We start from the raw sequence: 13581 nt of genomic DNA on the forward strand, positions 1-13581 counted from the left end.
CTTTCGCGCCGTACGTAGCCAACCGCGCTCATCGGAGGTACAAAGTAGCATGGGATAACCAAACTACCCTCGTATTAACGAGGTAGACGGCAAACAGGGGCTGAATTTGTTCCGATATCTTTTGTTCAATATTCGTCCGATATTGTTGTTATTATTATTAATAAAGATAAAATATTGTCTCATGATGGAAGTGGCAGAGTAATGCTGGTATATACTTACGTAGTCACTCTATAATTCTCTCACGATCACAGCTTTCATTGAATTGTCGATCCTCCCCTCTAAGTACTGTGAGTACAGTATAAGTGAACACAACAGGCGAGTTGCACACACAAACACACGTACATATATGTATATATGTTTGTGTATGTTCTGCTTAGACCAATCCGAACTTATTTATACACCGTGGAAAATACTTGTTTACCACGCTATGCACGTCATAGGCTCACTCAAAACTACTTCTACAGTGCTCTTATCCGGCCTGAGGACGCCGTGGACGTGAGCACGTGCACAAGGGATCGATATCTATGCATCGTGTACCGTGCGATATTGCAGTGGCCTTACATCGATCACTCGATAATTTCCGCAAAACCTGCTGAGGCCGGGTCGGGGAAGTGATTATCGGCGTAAGGCACTACTACTACTACTACCACCGCCAAAGTAGAATATTACACTTTTTATAAATTACTCCAATTGTATTGCACCCCAATTATAATAATCCTATAATTACGCGAGGGGGGCAATTGGTACGGGTATCACATGAGGCGAAGATGGAGTCCGGATATGGCGTTGACAAAATTATTCAACCGGTAGAGAAATCCCGACGGTGTAGGGGGGGGGCTGGCTGGCTGGGTGGGTGGGGAGAAGCGTTCCGGATAAAAGGTTCAATCGTCACTTCGCCGCATTTGGTGAGGGATCAGAAACTGCGGCGCGTAAAACAAAGAGCCCCCGTCACGACCCAAAATAAGCGCGCACGTCGTAAACCCAAGAGGTCCGCGAAACTTGAGGCGCAGACGCCAACGCACGGTTGGCTACGTACGGCGCGAAAGAAGTTCAGCATACGTGCGTACGGTGCGCCGTCCTTCGTGTCTCAGCCCACGTCTTCGGCGTCCCGTTTACAGCTTCGGGGGGCTAAGTCAAATCCATCAACCATGTGGAGCGCCTGAACTACACTGCGAGCGTGTGTATGTTTGTGTGTATGTGTGTGTATGTGTGTGTGTATGTATTTGTGGGGAGCGGTGGTGTAGCGGTTAGCGCGCTGCGCTATGAACCTGGCGACCCGGGTTCAATTCCCGCTCACGGCCAACACCAGTGACGATTATCTGAACCGGTCCTGGGCCTCCCCTAGGTCGACTCAGCCTGAAATGAGTACTCGGTGCGGTGTGTAAACATCGCCACTGGGGAGACAAAGGCGGTCGGGTGTGGTGCTGGCCACCCACCCCCTTGTTCGTGTACCGTTCCGGCCTTCATAGGTGCTCGCTAACAGCACTTGCCCCTACAGTCTGTTAAGGCTATACGGGGGATTTTTGTCTTTGTATGTGTATTTGTGTGTGTGGAGCGGTAGTGTAGCGGTTCGCGCACTGCGCTACGAACCCGGCTACCCGAGTTCGATTCCCGCTCACGGCCAAAACCGGTGACGATTCATCTGAACTGATCCTCAGCCTCCCCTAGGTCGACTCAGGCCTCGGTGCGGTGTGTAAACGTCGCCACTGGGGAGACAAAGGCGGCCGGGCGTGGTGCCGGTCACCCACCCCCTCGTGTGCCGTACCGGCCTTCATAGGTGCTCGCTAACAGCACTTGCCCCAACAGTCTGTCAAAGGCTATACGGGGGATCTGCGTCTGTGATGCTAACGCCAGATTAAAGCCGACGGCGTGTTAGGTGAACATCGTCAATGGGTTTCCTCTCGGCCTCTAATCTCCGCGCGCTTGAAGGGTTAATCTCCCATCGCGGCGGCGGTGGTGGTGGTGATGATGATGATGCTGTTGCCGAGTCAATAATAACAACAACAACAATAAAAGTAATCACATGTGCTCCTCCACCGTGGGGTTTCGTCACTGACGAAGAACATCACGCACACTGCCAAAGTTCGCCAACAACTGTTCTATAAGATGTATATAAATAGTGACATTTTTTTCTTCAAATCATTATTATTTATCGATATAGATACCAGTTATATGTTCAACAACAACAAAAATACGGCGCTGCATTATTACGTAATAAAATATAAGATGAACCATCACGCGAACTCCGGTGTGATTCTTACAGCAGCAGCGGCAGCAGCAGCAGCAGCGGCTTTTGGCTACTCGGCCGACGGACAAAGGCGGTGGCCACGGCATCGCGTGGCGCTTTCAGATGCGCCGTTTCTGGGGCCGTCGAGAACGCTCTTCCCCTTCCGATATCGGGATGCCAATGAAAGCTACTCAACTTTCAAATCATCGAGATTGAAAACTAATTTCTTTAGCACGGGTTCAGTTCGTTTTCCTTACCCTCCCAGCCGCCCGCACATCCGAGCACGATTTGGCTACGTACGGTGCGAAAGAAGTTAAAACGTACGCTGATAAATGTTTATGACATCGTGACGAGAACCAGTGTGTGGGGCAATTATCGGCGTGGCGAGAGAGAGGTGCCCTACGCGTGATCTGAGACTCCGCGGGTGTATTCATGAAGCGCATTCTCGTTTTCTCTCTCTTTCTGTTTATTATGTAAAGTGTTTATTGAACCCTTGCTTTGTTTTTTTGTGTGTAAAAAATCAAGGAGAAACAATATTCTTCAGGTCCTCGAACAAATGTTAGCTTGTCTCGCAAATGTCTTATTGTTGTTATCGTCGTTTGTTGGTTGGTTGATGGACTCGTTTCAAAACCGCGAATTCAACACACGCAACTCGCCAACCTGCACACACAGGATCGCCTCGTGACATAAACACGCTCTTAAAGATATCATAACTTAAGTGTTTTTTCGCGTGTGTGTGTATGAAAAAAGAACGCGAAACGTTACTATTTTTGCATCTTGTACAATGTCAATTACGAATTCAATCGGACGGTTACACAGACGACACACAGGAGAAAGAGCTAACACGTTTTGCACGACCTATAGGTACTGCGATGTCTGATTTTTTTTAACGAGTGTGTCATTTCCTATCTCACAGTTTTATAATTGCCGTTTTTACATATATATATCCTGGTGTGTTCGTTCGTTTGTTGGTTGGTTGGTTGGCATATCGAAAGAGTTCTTTACAAATCTGTAAACATCGCGCACACTCACAAATCTACAGAGACAAGTGTCAATGTCGCAGTCTCTCGCAAGGGGTTTGCCGGCCCATTCGTTGCAAAGCCGTGTCCATGGTTTTGCTTTACAGTGACATTTTTTGCGTAATCGCTATCATTATTATAATTATAATAATCATCATTATATATAGATATATAGATACATTTCTCACAGTCCTCCTCCCCAACCTCATCATCCATCACCACCACCACCTCCTTCCTCTTCGTCGAATCGCAGTTTTCCTCACCGCCATCACGTGTGGCAGGCAGCGGAGTGTTCAGCACCATCGGCATCATCACCACCATCACCACCACCATCAGTACGCACGCTTCACCACGCCCACTGCTGGGTCTGTATGAGCGCAGGGAACGCGGCAGCGTAGGCCGGGTACGCGGCCGCTCCGTACTGCGCCGTGCCGAAGCGGGACAGGTGGACCGCGGGCTGCGCGGCCGCGCACGCGTACGCGGCCAGACCCGCAGCTGTGCACGGCTTCCCATCGCGCACCAACACGGGCACCGCGACTCGGCGTGGAGACTGCAGAGCGCCACCGCCACCGCCAGCCCCGCTCGAAGATCCGTCCGGGTGCAGCAAAAGGCCACCCACACCGCCACCCACGCCGCAACCCTTCTCGGCTCGAGCGCGCTTCATCTTGTAGCGGTGGTTCTGGAACCAGATCTTCACCTGCGTGGGAGTCAGGCGGATGAGACTGGCCAGGTGTTCTCGCTCGGGCGCCGACAAGTAGCGCTGCTGTCGGAAGCGTCGCTCCAGCTCGTAGGTTTGCGCCTTGCTGAACAGCACTCGTCTCTTGCGCTTCTTGCTGCTGCTGCTGCTGCTGCCGCCGGCTCCCAAGTCGCCTATCGTTCCGCCTCCTCCTCCTCCTCCACCTCCTCCTCCGCCTCCTCCTCCTCCGCCGCCGCTGCTGCAGTTGGAGGCGTCCGTGCTCGCTCCGTCGTGCGGGTCCGGGGACGAGTGCGTCTTCACGGACGGGTGCTGATGACTCCGTGCGCTCGCCGCGTTCAGCCCGTGTACTAAATAATGGGCGCGCGTGCGTGTGTGCGTGCGTAAACATACGCGCGCGCATAAACACACGTGTACACACACACACGTGTGTACACACGTGCGCGCACACGCACACACGCGCAAGGGAGAAATGGACGACAGTCAGCATCGGGTTTTTTGTTGTTGCTGTGTCTTAGTTGTGCATTTGTTGTGTCACAGTTGTCTTTTTGTTGTGTCTTATTTGTGTATTTGTTGTGTCACAGTTGTGTATTAGTTGCGTCTCGGTTGTCTCTTTGTTGTGTCACAGCTGTGTATCTGTTGTGTAGCAACTGTGTGTGTTGTGTAACAACTGTGTATGCCTTCTTGGTTCTTTCGGTAAAGTCACGTAGAAAGGAAATAATAACCCAGCTTAAATATACGCTGCCAAGCTTGGTGGTGTTCATTCAGACGTGTCTTTCCGACAGACCTGTTCTTCACCTGAGGTACGGCTGCTTGCGTTGTGGCCGAAACGTCGTGAGAATTGTATTTTATTATGTTTTATTTTTATTATTTTATTATTTCCCTTCTACATGACTTTACCGAAAGAACCAAGAAGATGAATCCCTGCAGTCACGAAAGCTTTAAATCGAAACTGTGTATGTGTTGCGTTTCGGTTGTCTATTTGTTGTGTCACAGTTGTGTACTTGTTGTTGTGTGCCTCTCTCGCGTGTTCGCGTCCTCTGAACAACAACAACCACAACAACAATGCACGCGGACTGCTTCGATCTGGCGGACAAGGCGATGGGGGAAACGGAGCGATCCGCGGAGTCTCTGCGTCACGTAGCCACGGCGGCCCCCGATCCATATCGCGGGCCGTCTCATCGGGACCACTTTTGCCGACTGACGCGCGTTTATGCGATTTGCCCGACTTGTATTTACACTATCATTACCGCGTCGAGATTCAAGGGCTTTCTTCTTCTTCTTCTATTTAACGAGACGAGAACTCGAGAAACAAAGAGGATTAGTCTCGTCTTCGAGAGTGACTCTGGGTATTAGTCTGTGCGTGTGTGTGTGCGTGTTTCTGCGTGCGCGTGTCTGTGTGCGTGTGTCTGTGTGCGTGTGTCTGTGTGTGTGTGTCTGTGTGCGTGTGCCTGTGTGCGTGTGTCTGTGTGTGTGTGTCTGTGTGCGTGTGTTTGTGTGTGTGTCTGTGTGTGGGGAGCGGTAGTGTAGCGGTTAGCGCGCTGCGCTATGAACCTGGCGACCTGGGTTCGATTCCCGCTCACGGCTAACACCAGTGACGATTATCTGAACCGGTCCTGGGCCTCCCCTAGGTCGACTCAGCCTTAAATGAGTACCTTGTGCGGTGTGTAAACATCGCCACTGGGGAGACAAAGGCGGTCGGGCGTGGTGCTGGCCACCCACCCCCTCGTGTACCGTTCCGGCCTTCATAGGTGCTCGCTAACAGCACTTGCCCCTACAGTCTGTTAAGGCTATACGGGGGATCTTTGTATCTTTGTCTGTGTGTGTGTCTGTGCGTGTGTGTCTGTGTGCGTGCGTGTTTGACGCGCGCGCAGGAAGCAACTATCAGCGTTAATATAGCAACTCACATTCTGTATATTTATATTGTAAAAAAAAACAGTTGCATCGTATATTTTGTACGGTAAAGTCCGCGATGAATATGCAATTGAATATTATTCGGCGGATATTTTTGAATCATAGCATTTTGGCAACGTGAGTTTTCATTGGATTTGTTGCAGAGGTTAGCGGCGTTCGTAGCCCCGATCTCGGGGTAAAGTGGCTGCGATATTCGCTACGATTTGGCGGGGTAGCGTCAATCAATCGATGCACGCGAACGGCCAAAGCGCTAAAGTCGCCTCGGGTTAAATCGCCTACTTATCCACGTCGTGAAGCTGCATGCGTGGTCTAAAATAACCTACAGCCGGTGTGAAAAGAAAAAGAAAACATGAAAACCTATCCGTGCATTCGAAACGAATTAACAGGCTCGCAAAATAATATTTTCAAATCTTGATTTTAAGCTTTCGTCTCTGCAGGAATCCATACTCTTTGGTTCTTTCGGTAAAGTCACGATTGCTTGTGTTGCGATCGAAACGTCGGGATTCTGTTTTATTTTATTTTATTTCTACCTACGTGGCTTTACCGAAAGAACCAACGAGTCATATGTTTAACACTGTTAATAAAGTCACGTGAATTTAAGTCGATGTTATCGACAAACTGATGGGCCAATCGACCAAACTCGCGTGTCAACAATGACACGCGTTGAAACTTAACCAAAACAACGTAGACACTTTTCGTCACATCGATCATCGGACCCACGTCTCTCTCTCTCATTTTCTCGACACGTGTGCGATCATCACACGCGCAAGTGTGGCATACACAGGTTACATGTGCACGCTACTCTACTCCACAACCACCCGATTAAACGCAATTGTTGTGCGCACTGCCGCTGCTGCTGCGTTGGCAGTGGTTGCCCAAGCACACTTAACAACAACAACACTCAACACATTGGTCAATAATGACACTGCCCCCAAAATGAATTATACACACTTGTAACAAGCGACGTCTATGGCGGTTACTCCAATTAATTGCAGCTCCCTGGTATGAAGAGGAGCCGTTGCACAAAACGTCGCTTATTATAGATTCGATTCCTCTAAGAGCCAAGCGGTGTTATTGACCAATGCGTTAAGCTTGTGTTCATCGCCTCCCCTGCACACTGACTCCAACATTAGCACACACTAGCAGCTTTAACACAAGCAGTGTCACTAGCAGCTTTAACACAAGCAGTGTCACTAGCAGCTTTAGCACAAGCAGTGTCACTAGCAGCTTTAGCACAAGCAGTGTCACTAGCAGCTTTAGCACAAGCAGTGTCACTAGCAGCTTTAGCACAAGCAGTGTCACTAGCAGCTTTAACACAAACAGTGTCACTAGCAGCTTTAGCACAAGCAGTGTCACTAGCAGCTTTAGCACAAGCAGTGTCACTAGCAGCTTTAGCACAAACAGTGTCACTAGCAGCTTTAGCACAAGCAGTGTCACTAGCAGCTTTAACACAAGCAGTGTCACTAGCAGCTTTAGCACAAGCAGTGACACTAGCAGCTTTAGCACAAGCAGTGTCACTAGCAGCTTTAGCACAAGCAGTGTCACTAGCAGCTTTAGCACAAGCAGTGACACTAGCAGCTTTAGCACAAACAGTGTCACTAGCAGCTTTAACACAAGCAGTGTCACTAGCAGCTTTAGCACAAGCAGTGTCACTAGCAGCTTTAGCACAAGCAGTGACACTAGCAGCTTTAGCACAAGCAGTGACACTAGCAGCTTTAGCACAAGCAGTGTCACTAGCAGCTTTAGCACAAGCAGTGACACTAGCAGCTTTAGCACAAACAGTGTCACTAGCAGCTTTAACACAAGCAGTGTCACTAGCAGCTTTAACACAAGCAGTGTCACTAGCAGCTTTAGCACAAGCAGTGTCACTAGCAGCTTTAGCACAAGCAGTGACACTAGCAGCTTTAGCACAAGCAGTGTCACTAGCAGCTTTAGCACAAGCAGTGTCACTAGCAGCTTTAACACAAACAGTGTCACTAGCAGCTTTAGCACAAGCAGTGTCACTAGCAGCTTTAACACAAACAGTGTCACTAGCAGCTTTAGCACAAGCAGTGTCACTAGCAGCTTTAACACAAGCAGTGTCACTAGCAGTTTTAGCACAAACAGTGTCACTAGCAGTTTTAGCACAAGCAGTGTCACTAGCAGCTTTAGCACAAACAGTGTCACTAGCAGCTTTAGCACAAGCAGTGTCACTAGCAGCTTTAGCACAAGCAGTGTCACTAGCAGCTTTAACACAAGCAGTGTCACTAACAGCTTTAACACAAACAGTGTCACTAGCAGCTTTAGCACAAGCAGTGTCACTAACAGCTTTAGCACAAGCAGTGTCACTAGCAGCTTTAACACAAACAGTGTCACTAGCAGCTTTAACACAAGCAGTGTCACTAACAGCTTTAACACAAACAGTGTCACTAGCAGCTTTAGCACAAACAGTGTCACTAACAGCTTTAACACAAACAGTGTCACTAGCAGCTTTAACACAAGCAGTGTCACTAACAGCTTTAACACAAACAGTGTCACTAGCAGCTTTAACACAAGCAGTGTCACTAACAGCTTTAGCACAAGCAGTGTCACTAGCAGCTTTAGCACAAGCAGTGTCACTAGCAGCTTTAACACAAACAGTGTCACTAGCAGCTTTAGCACAAGCAGTGTCACTAGCAGCTTTAACACAAACAGTGTCACTAGCAGCTTTAGCACAAACAGTGTCACTAGCAGCTTTAACACAAGCAGTGTCACTAGCAGCTTTAGCACAAGCAGTGTCACTAGCAGCTTTAGCACAAGCAGTGTCACTAGCAGCTTTAGCACAAACAGTGTCACTAGCAGCTTTAGCACAAACAGTGTCACTAGCAGCTTTAGCACAAGCAGTGTCACTAGCAGCTTTAGCACAAGCAGTGTCACTAGCAGCTTTAGCACAAGCAGTGTCACTAGCAGCTTTAGCACAAGCAGTGTCACTAGCAGCTTTAGCACAAGCAGTGTCACTAGCAGCTTTAGCACAAGCAGTGTCACTAGCAGCTTTAGCACAAACAGTGTCACTAGCAGCTTTAGCACAAACAGTGTCACTAGCAGCTTTAGCACAAGCAGTGTCACTAGCAGCTTTAGCACAAGCAGTGTCACTAGCAGCTTTAGCACAAGCAGTGTCACTAGCAGCTTTAGCACAAGCAGTGTCACTAGCAGCTTTAACACAAGCAGTGTCACTAGCAGCTTTAGCACAAGCAGTGTCACTAGCAGCTTTAACACAAACAGTGTCACTAGCAGCTTTAGCACAAGCAGTGTCACTAGCAGCTTTAACACAAGCAGTGTCACTAGCAGCTTTAACACAAGCAGTGTCACTAGCAGCTTTAGCACAAGCAGTGTCACTAGCAGCTTTAACACAAGCAGTGTCACTAGCAGCTTTAGCACAAGCAGTGTCACTAGCAGCTTTAACACAAGCAGTGTCACTAGCAGCTTTAGCACAAGCAGTGTCACTAGCAGCTTTAACACAAACAGTGTCACTAGCAGCTTTAGCACAAGCAGTGTCACTAGCAGCTTTAGCACAAGCAGTGTCACTAGCAGTTTTAGCACAAGCAGTGTCACTAGCAGCTTTAGCACAAACAGTGTCACTAGCAGCTTTAACACAAACAGTGTCACTAGCAGCTTTAGCACAAACAGTGTCACTAGCAGCTTTAACACAAGCAGTGTCACTAGCAGCTTTAGCACAATCAGTGTCACTAGCAGCTTTAGCACAAGCAGTGTCACTAGCAGCTTTAGCACAAGCAGTGTCACTAGCAGCTTTAGCACAAGCAGTGTCACGAGCAGCTTTAACACAAACAGTGTCACTAGCAGCTTTAGCACAAACAGTGTCACTAGCAGCTTTAACACAAGCAGTGTCACTAGCAGCTTTAGCACAAGCAGTGTCACAAACAGCTTTAGCACAAGCAGTGTCACTAGCAGCTTTAGCACAAGCAGTGTCACTAGCAGCTTTAGTACAAACAGTGTCACTAGCAGCTTTAGCACAAGCAGTGTCACTAGCAGCATTAACACAAACAGTGTCACTAGCAGCTTTTGCACAATCAGTGTCACTAGCAGCTTTAGCACAAGCAGTGACACTAGCAGCTTTAACACAAGCAGTGACACTAGCAGCTTTAACACAAACAGTGTCACTAGCAGCTTTAGCACAAACAGTGTCACTAGCAGCTTTAACACAAACAGTGTCACTAGCAGCTTTAACACAAGCAGTGACACTAGCAGCTTTAACACAAGCAGTGACACTAGCAGCTTTAACACAAGCAGTGACACTAGCAGCTTTAACACAAGCAGTGACACTAGCAGCTTTAGCACAAACAGTGTCACTAGCAGCTTTAACACAAGCAGTGACACTAGCAGCTTTAACACAAGCAGTGACACTAGCAGCTTCAACACAAGCAGTGACACTTGTAGCTTTAGCACAAGCAGTGACACTAGCAGCTTTAACACAAGCAGTGTCACTTGCAGCTTTAGCACAAGCAGTGTCACTAGCAGCTTTAACACAAACAGTGTCACTTGCAGTTTTAGCACAAACAGTGTCACTAGCAGTTTTAGCACAAGCAGTGTCACTAGCAGCTTTAACACAAGCAGTGTCACTTGCAGCTTTAGCACAAGCAGTGTCACTAGCAGCTTTAGCACAAGCAGTGTCACTAGCAGCTTTAACACAAGCAGTGTCACTAGCAGCTTTAACACAAGCAGTGTCACTAGCAGCTTTAACACAAACAGTGTCACTTGCAGTTTTAGCACAAGCAGTGTCACTAGCAGCTTTAACACAAACAGTGTCACTTGCAGTTTTAGCACAAGCAGTGTCACTAGCAGCTTTAACACAAGCAGTGTCACTTGCAGCTTTAGCACAAGCAGTGTCACTAGCAGCTTTAACACAAACAGTGTCACTTGCAGTTTTAGCACAAACAGTGTCACTAGCAGTTTTAGCACAAACAGTGTCACTAGCAGTTTTAGCACAAGCAGTGACACTAGTAGTTTTAGCACAAGCAGTGTCACTAGCAGTTTTAGCACAAACAGTGTCACTAGCAGTTTTAGCACAAGCAGTGTCACTAGCAGCTTTAGTACAAACAGTGTCACTAGCAGCTTTAGTACAAACAGTGTCACTAGCAGTTTTAGTACAAACAGTGTCACTAGCAGCTTTAGTACAAACAGTGTCACTAGCAGTTTTAGCACAAGCAGTGACACTAGTAGTTTTAGCACAAGCAGTGTCACGAGCAGCTTTAACACAAACAGTGTCACTAGCAGTTTTAGCACAAACAGTGTCACTAGCAGTTTTAGCACAAGCAGTGTCACTAGCAGCTTTAGTACAAACAGTGTCACTAGCAGTTTTAGTACAAACAGTGTCACTAGCAGTTTTAGCACAAACAGTGTCACTAGCAGCTTTAGTACAAACAGTGTCACTAGCAGCTTTAGTACAAACAGTGTCACTAGCAGTTTTAGCACAAGCAGTGTCACTAGCAGCTTTAGTACAAACAGTGTCACTAGTAGTTTTAGTACAAACAGTGTCACTAGCAGCTTTAGTACAAGCAGTGTCACTAGTAGTTTTAGTACAAACAGTGTCACTAGCAGCTTTAGTACAAGCAGTGTCACTAGCAGCTTTAGTACAAACAGTGTCACTAGCAGCTTTAGTACAAACAGTGTCACTAGCAGTTTTAGCACAAACAGTGTCACTAGCAGTTTTAGCACAAGCAGTGTCACTAGCAGCTTTAGTACAAACAGTGTCACTAGCAGTTTTAGCACAAGCAGTGTCACTAGCAGCTTTAGCACAAGCAGTGTCACTAGCAGCTTTAACACAAGCAGTGTCACTAGCAGCTTTAGTACAAACAGTGTCACTAGCAGTTTTAGCACAAACAGTGTCACTAGCAGTTTTAGCACAAGCAGTGTCACTAGCAGCTTTAGCACAAGCAGTGTCACTAGCAGCTTTAACACAAGCAGTGTCACTAGCAGCTTTAGTACAAACAGTGTCACTAGCAGTTTTAGCACAAACAGTGTCACTAGCAGTTTTAGCACAAGCAGTGTCACTAGCAGTTTTAGCACAAGCAGTGTCACTAGCAGCTTTAGCACAAACAGTGTCACTAGCAGTTTTAGCACAAACAGTGTCACTAGCAGCTTTAGCACAACCAGTGTCACTAGCAGCTTTAACACAACCAGTGTCACTAGCAGCTTTAACACAACCAGTGTCACTAGCAGCTTTAACACAAACAGTGTCACTAGCAGCTTTAACACAATCAGTGTCACTAGCAGCTTTAGCACAATCAGTGTCACTAACAGCTTTAACACAAACAGTGTCACTAGCAGCTTTAGCACAAGGAGTGTCACTAGCAGCTTTAACACAACCAGTGTCACTAGCAGCTTTAACACAACCAGTGTCACTAGCAGCTTTAACACAAACTGTCACTAGCAGCTTTAACACAACCAGTGTCACTAGCAGCTTTAACACAAACAGTGTCACTAGCAGCTTTAACACAATCAGTGTCACTAGCAGCTTTAGCACAATCAGTGTCACTAACAGCTTTAACACAAACAGTGTCACTAGCAGCTTTAGCACAAGGAGTGTCACTAGCAGCTTTAAGACAAGCAGTGACACTGACAGCTTTAACACAAACAGTGTCACTAGCAGCTTTAGCACAAAGAGGCACACTTGTAACTTTAACACAATCAGTCACTCCAGTATATTTGGCACAAGCAGTCGCGCCGGCAGTGTCGACACCAACAACCCAGCAGCGGCGCGGGCAAGCGGCGCTGAAGTCGGCACGCGTGTTGCGGAGTGGGGTGGTGATGGTGTAGGTGTTGGGGGTGTGAAGTAGTAGTAGGAGCAGAGAGACTCACGCGAGTATTGAAGTCCCTCGGCGGTGGCTAGCCAGCGGGTGTAGGGGTTCTCTCCCGCGTCGAAGTACGGCCTGGCAAGAGCAAGTGTCGGGCCCGGAGCCGGCGGGCAGCGCGGCTCTCGGCGTGGCTCAACGATGCACGACTCCGACTCGCCCTCCGTGGCGCTGTCCTCTGTGGCGGTGTCTTCCTCCTTCGAGTCGGGTAAATCCAAGATGTCCCGCACGGAAAAACTCGTCTTGGTAATTGTCGCCGACATGATTTGGCGTGTTGTATGAACGTGTTGTTTTTGGATGTTTTTGGATGTCGTTGTTGTTGTTGTTTTGTTCAAGATATGGTCACCCGCTGGAGACTGAATTGACGACAACGAACACAACAAACACGGATCCAGGAGGCAAAGCTGTCCCAGAGTCGCCCCGGCACACGGACGGAGAGTTTGGGCGATTGTTTGATAAGCAGCTTGTAAATGTGCGCGGTAATGTTTTTGTTGTTGCTATTGTTGTCTTGATATTGTTGCTACGATTATTACTGTCATCACGAGAATTAGACAGTGGCGATGATGATGATGATGTTAGTTGTACGAATGACTGTCGTCAGCTTTTTGCAGATGTCGATATCGGCGTTGTCGCAATGATGCATTGATTTGCCGCTGCTGTTGTTGCCGTTCTTTAATGGGTTTCAATACGTGCTATTCTAAATACACGGCGTGTTAAGCAGTGCCCCTTGGCGCCTGCTCGTGGGCAAAGAGCCGCCTATAAAACTCGAATTAGCCCCGGCGCAGACGCGGTTACTAACGCGACGTGGAACGCGGGCAGCGTGCTCGGGACATGCAGCAGCAGTGGCAGCAGCAGCAGCAGCGGCATCATTTCGGCTGCGTCTTGACGCGCGCACGACTC

The 13581-nt window shown here is 48.0% G+C and overlaps 1 protein-coding gene across 1 annotated transcript; it reads right to left on the reverse strand.

The window, feature by feature from the left end:
• Positions 1-3586: 3586 nt before the first annotated feature.
• Positions 3587-13042, reverse strand: NKX2-2 (NK2 homeobox 2). The gene is made up of 2 exons (XM_078857994.1): positions 12689-13042; positions 3587-4290 (listed from the first exon to the last, which is right to left on the reverse strand). Exons 1-2 carry the CDS (start codon positions 12942-12944, stop codon positions 3593-3595), a joined length of 954 nt encoding a protein of 317 aa, XP_078714120.1. The 5' UTR covers positions 12945-13042; the 3' UTR covers positions 3587-3592.
• Between the last annotated feature and the right edge of the window lie 539 nt (positions 13043-13581).

This window comes from Lampetra fluviatilis, chromosome 7, assembly GCF_964198595.1.
Source record: "Lampetra fluviatilis chromosome 7, kcLamFluv1.1, whole genome shotgun sequence".
NCBI classification, from domain to species: Eukaryota; Metazoa; Chordata; class Hyperoartia; order Petromyzontiformes; family Petromyzontidae; genus Lampetra; species Lampetra fluviatilis.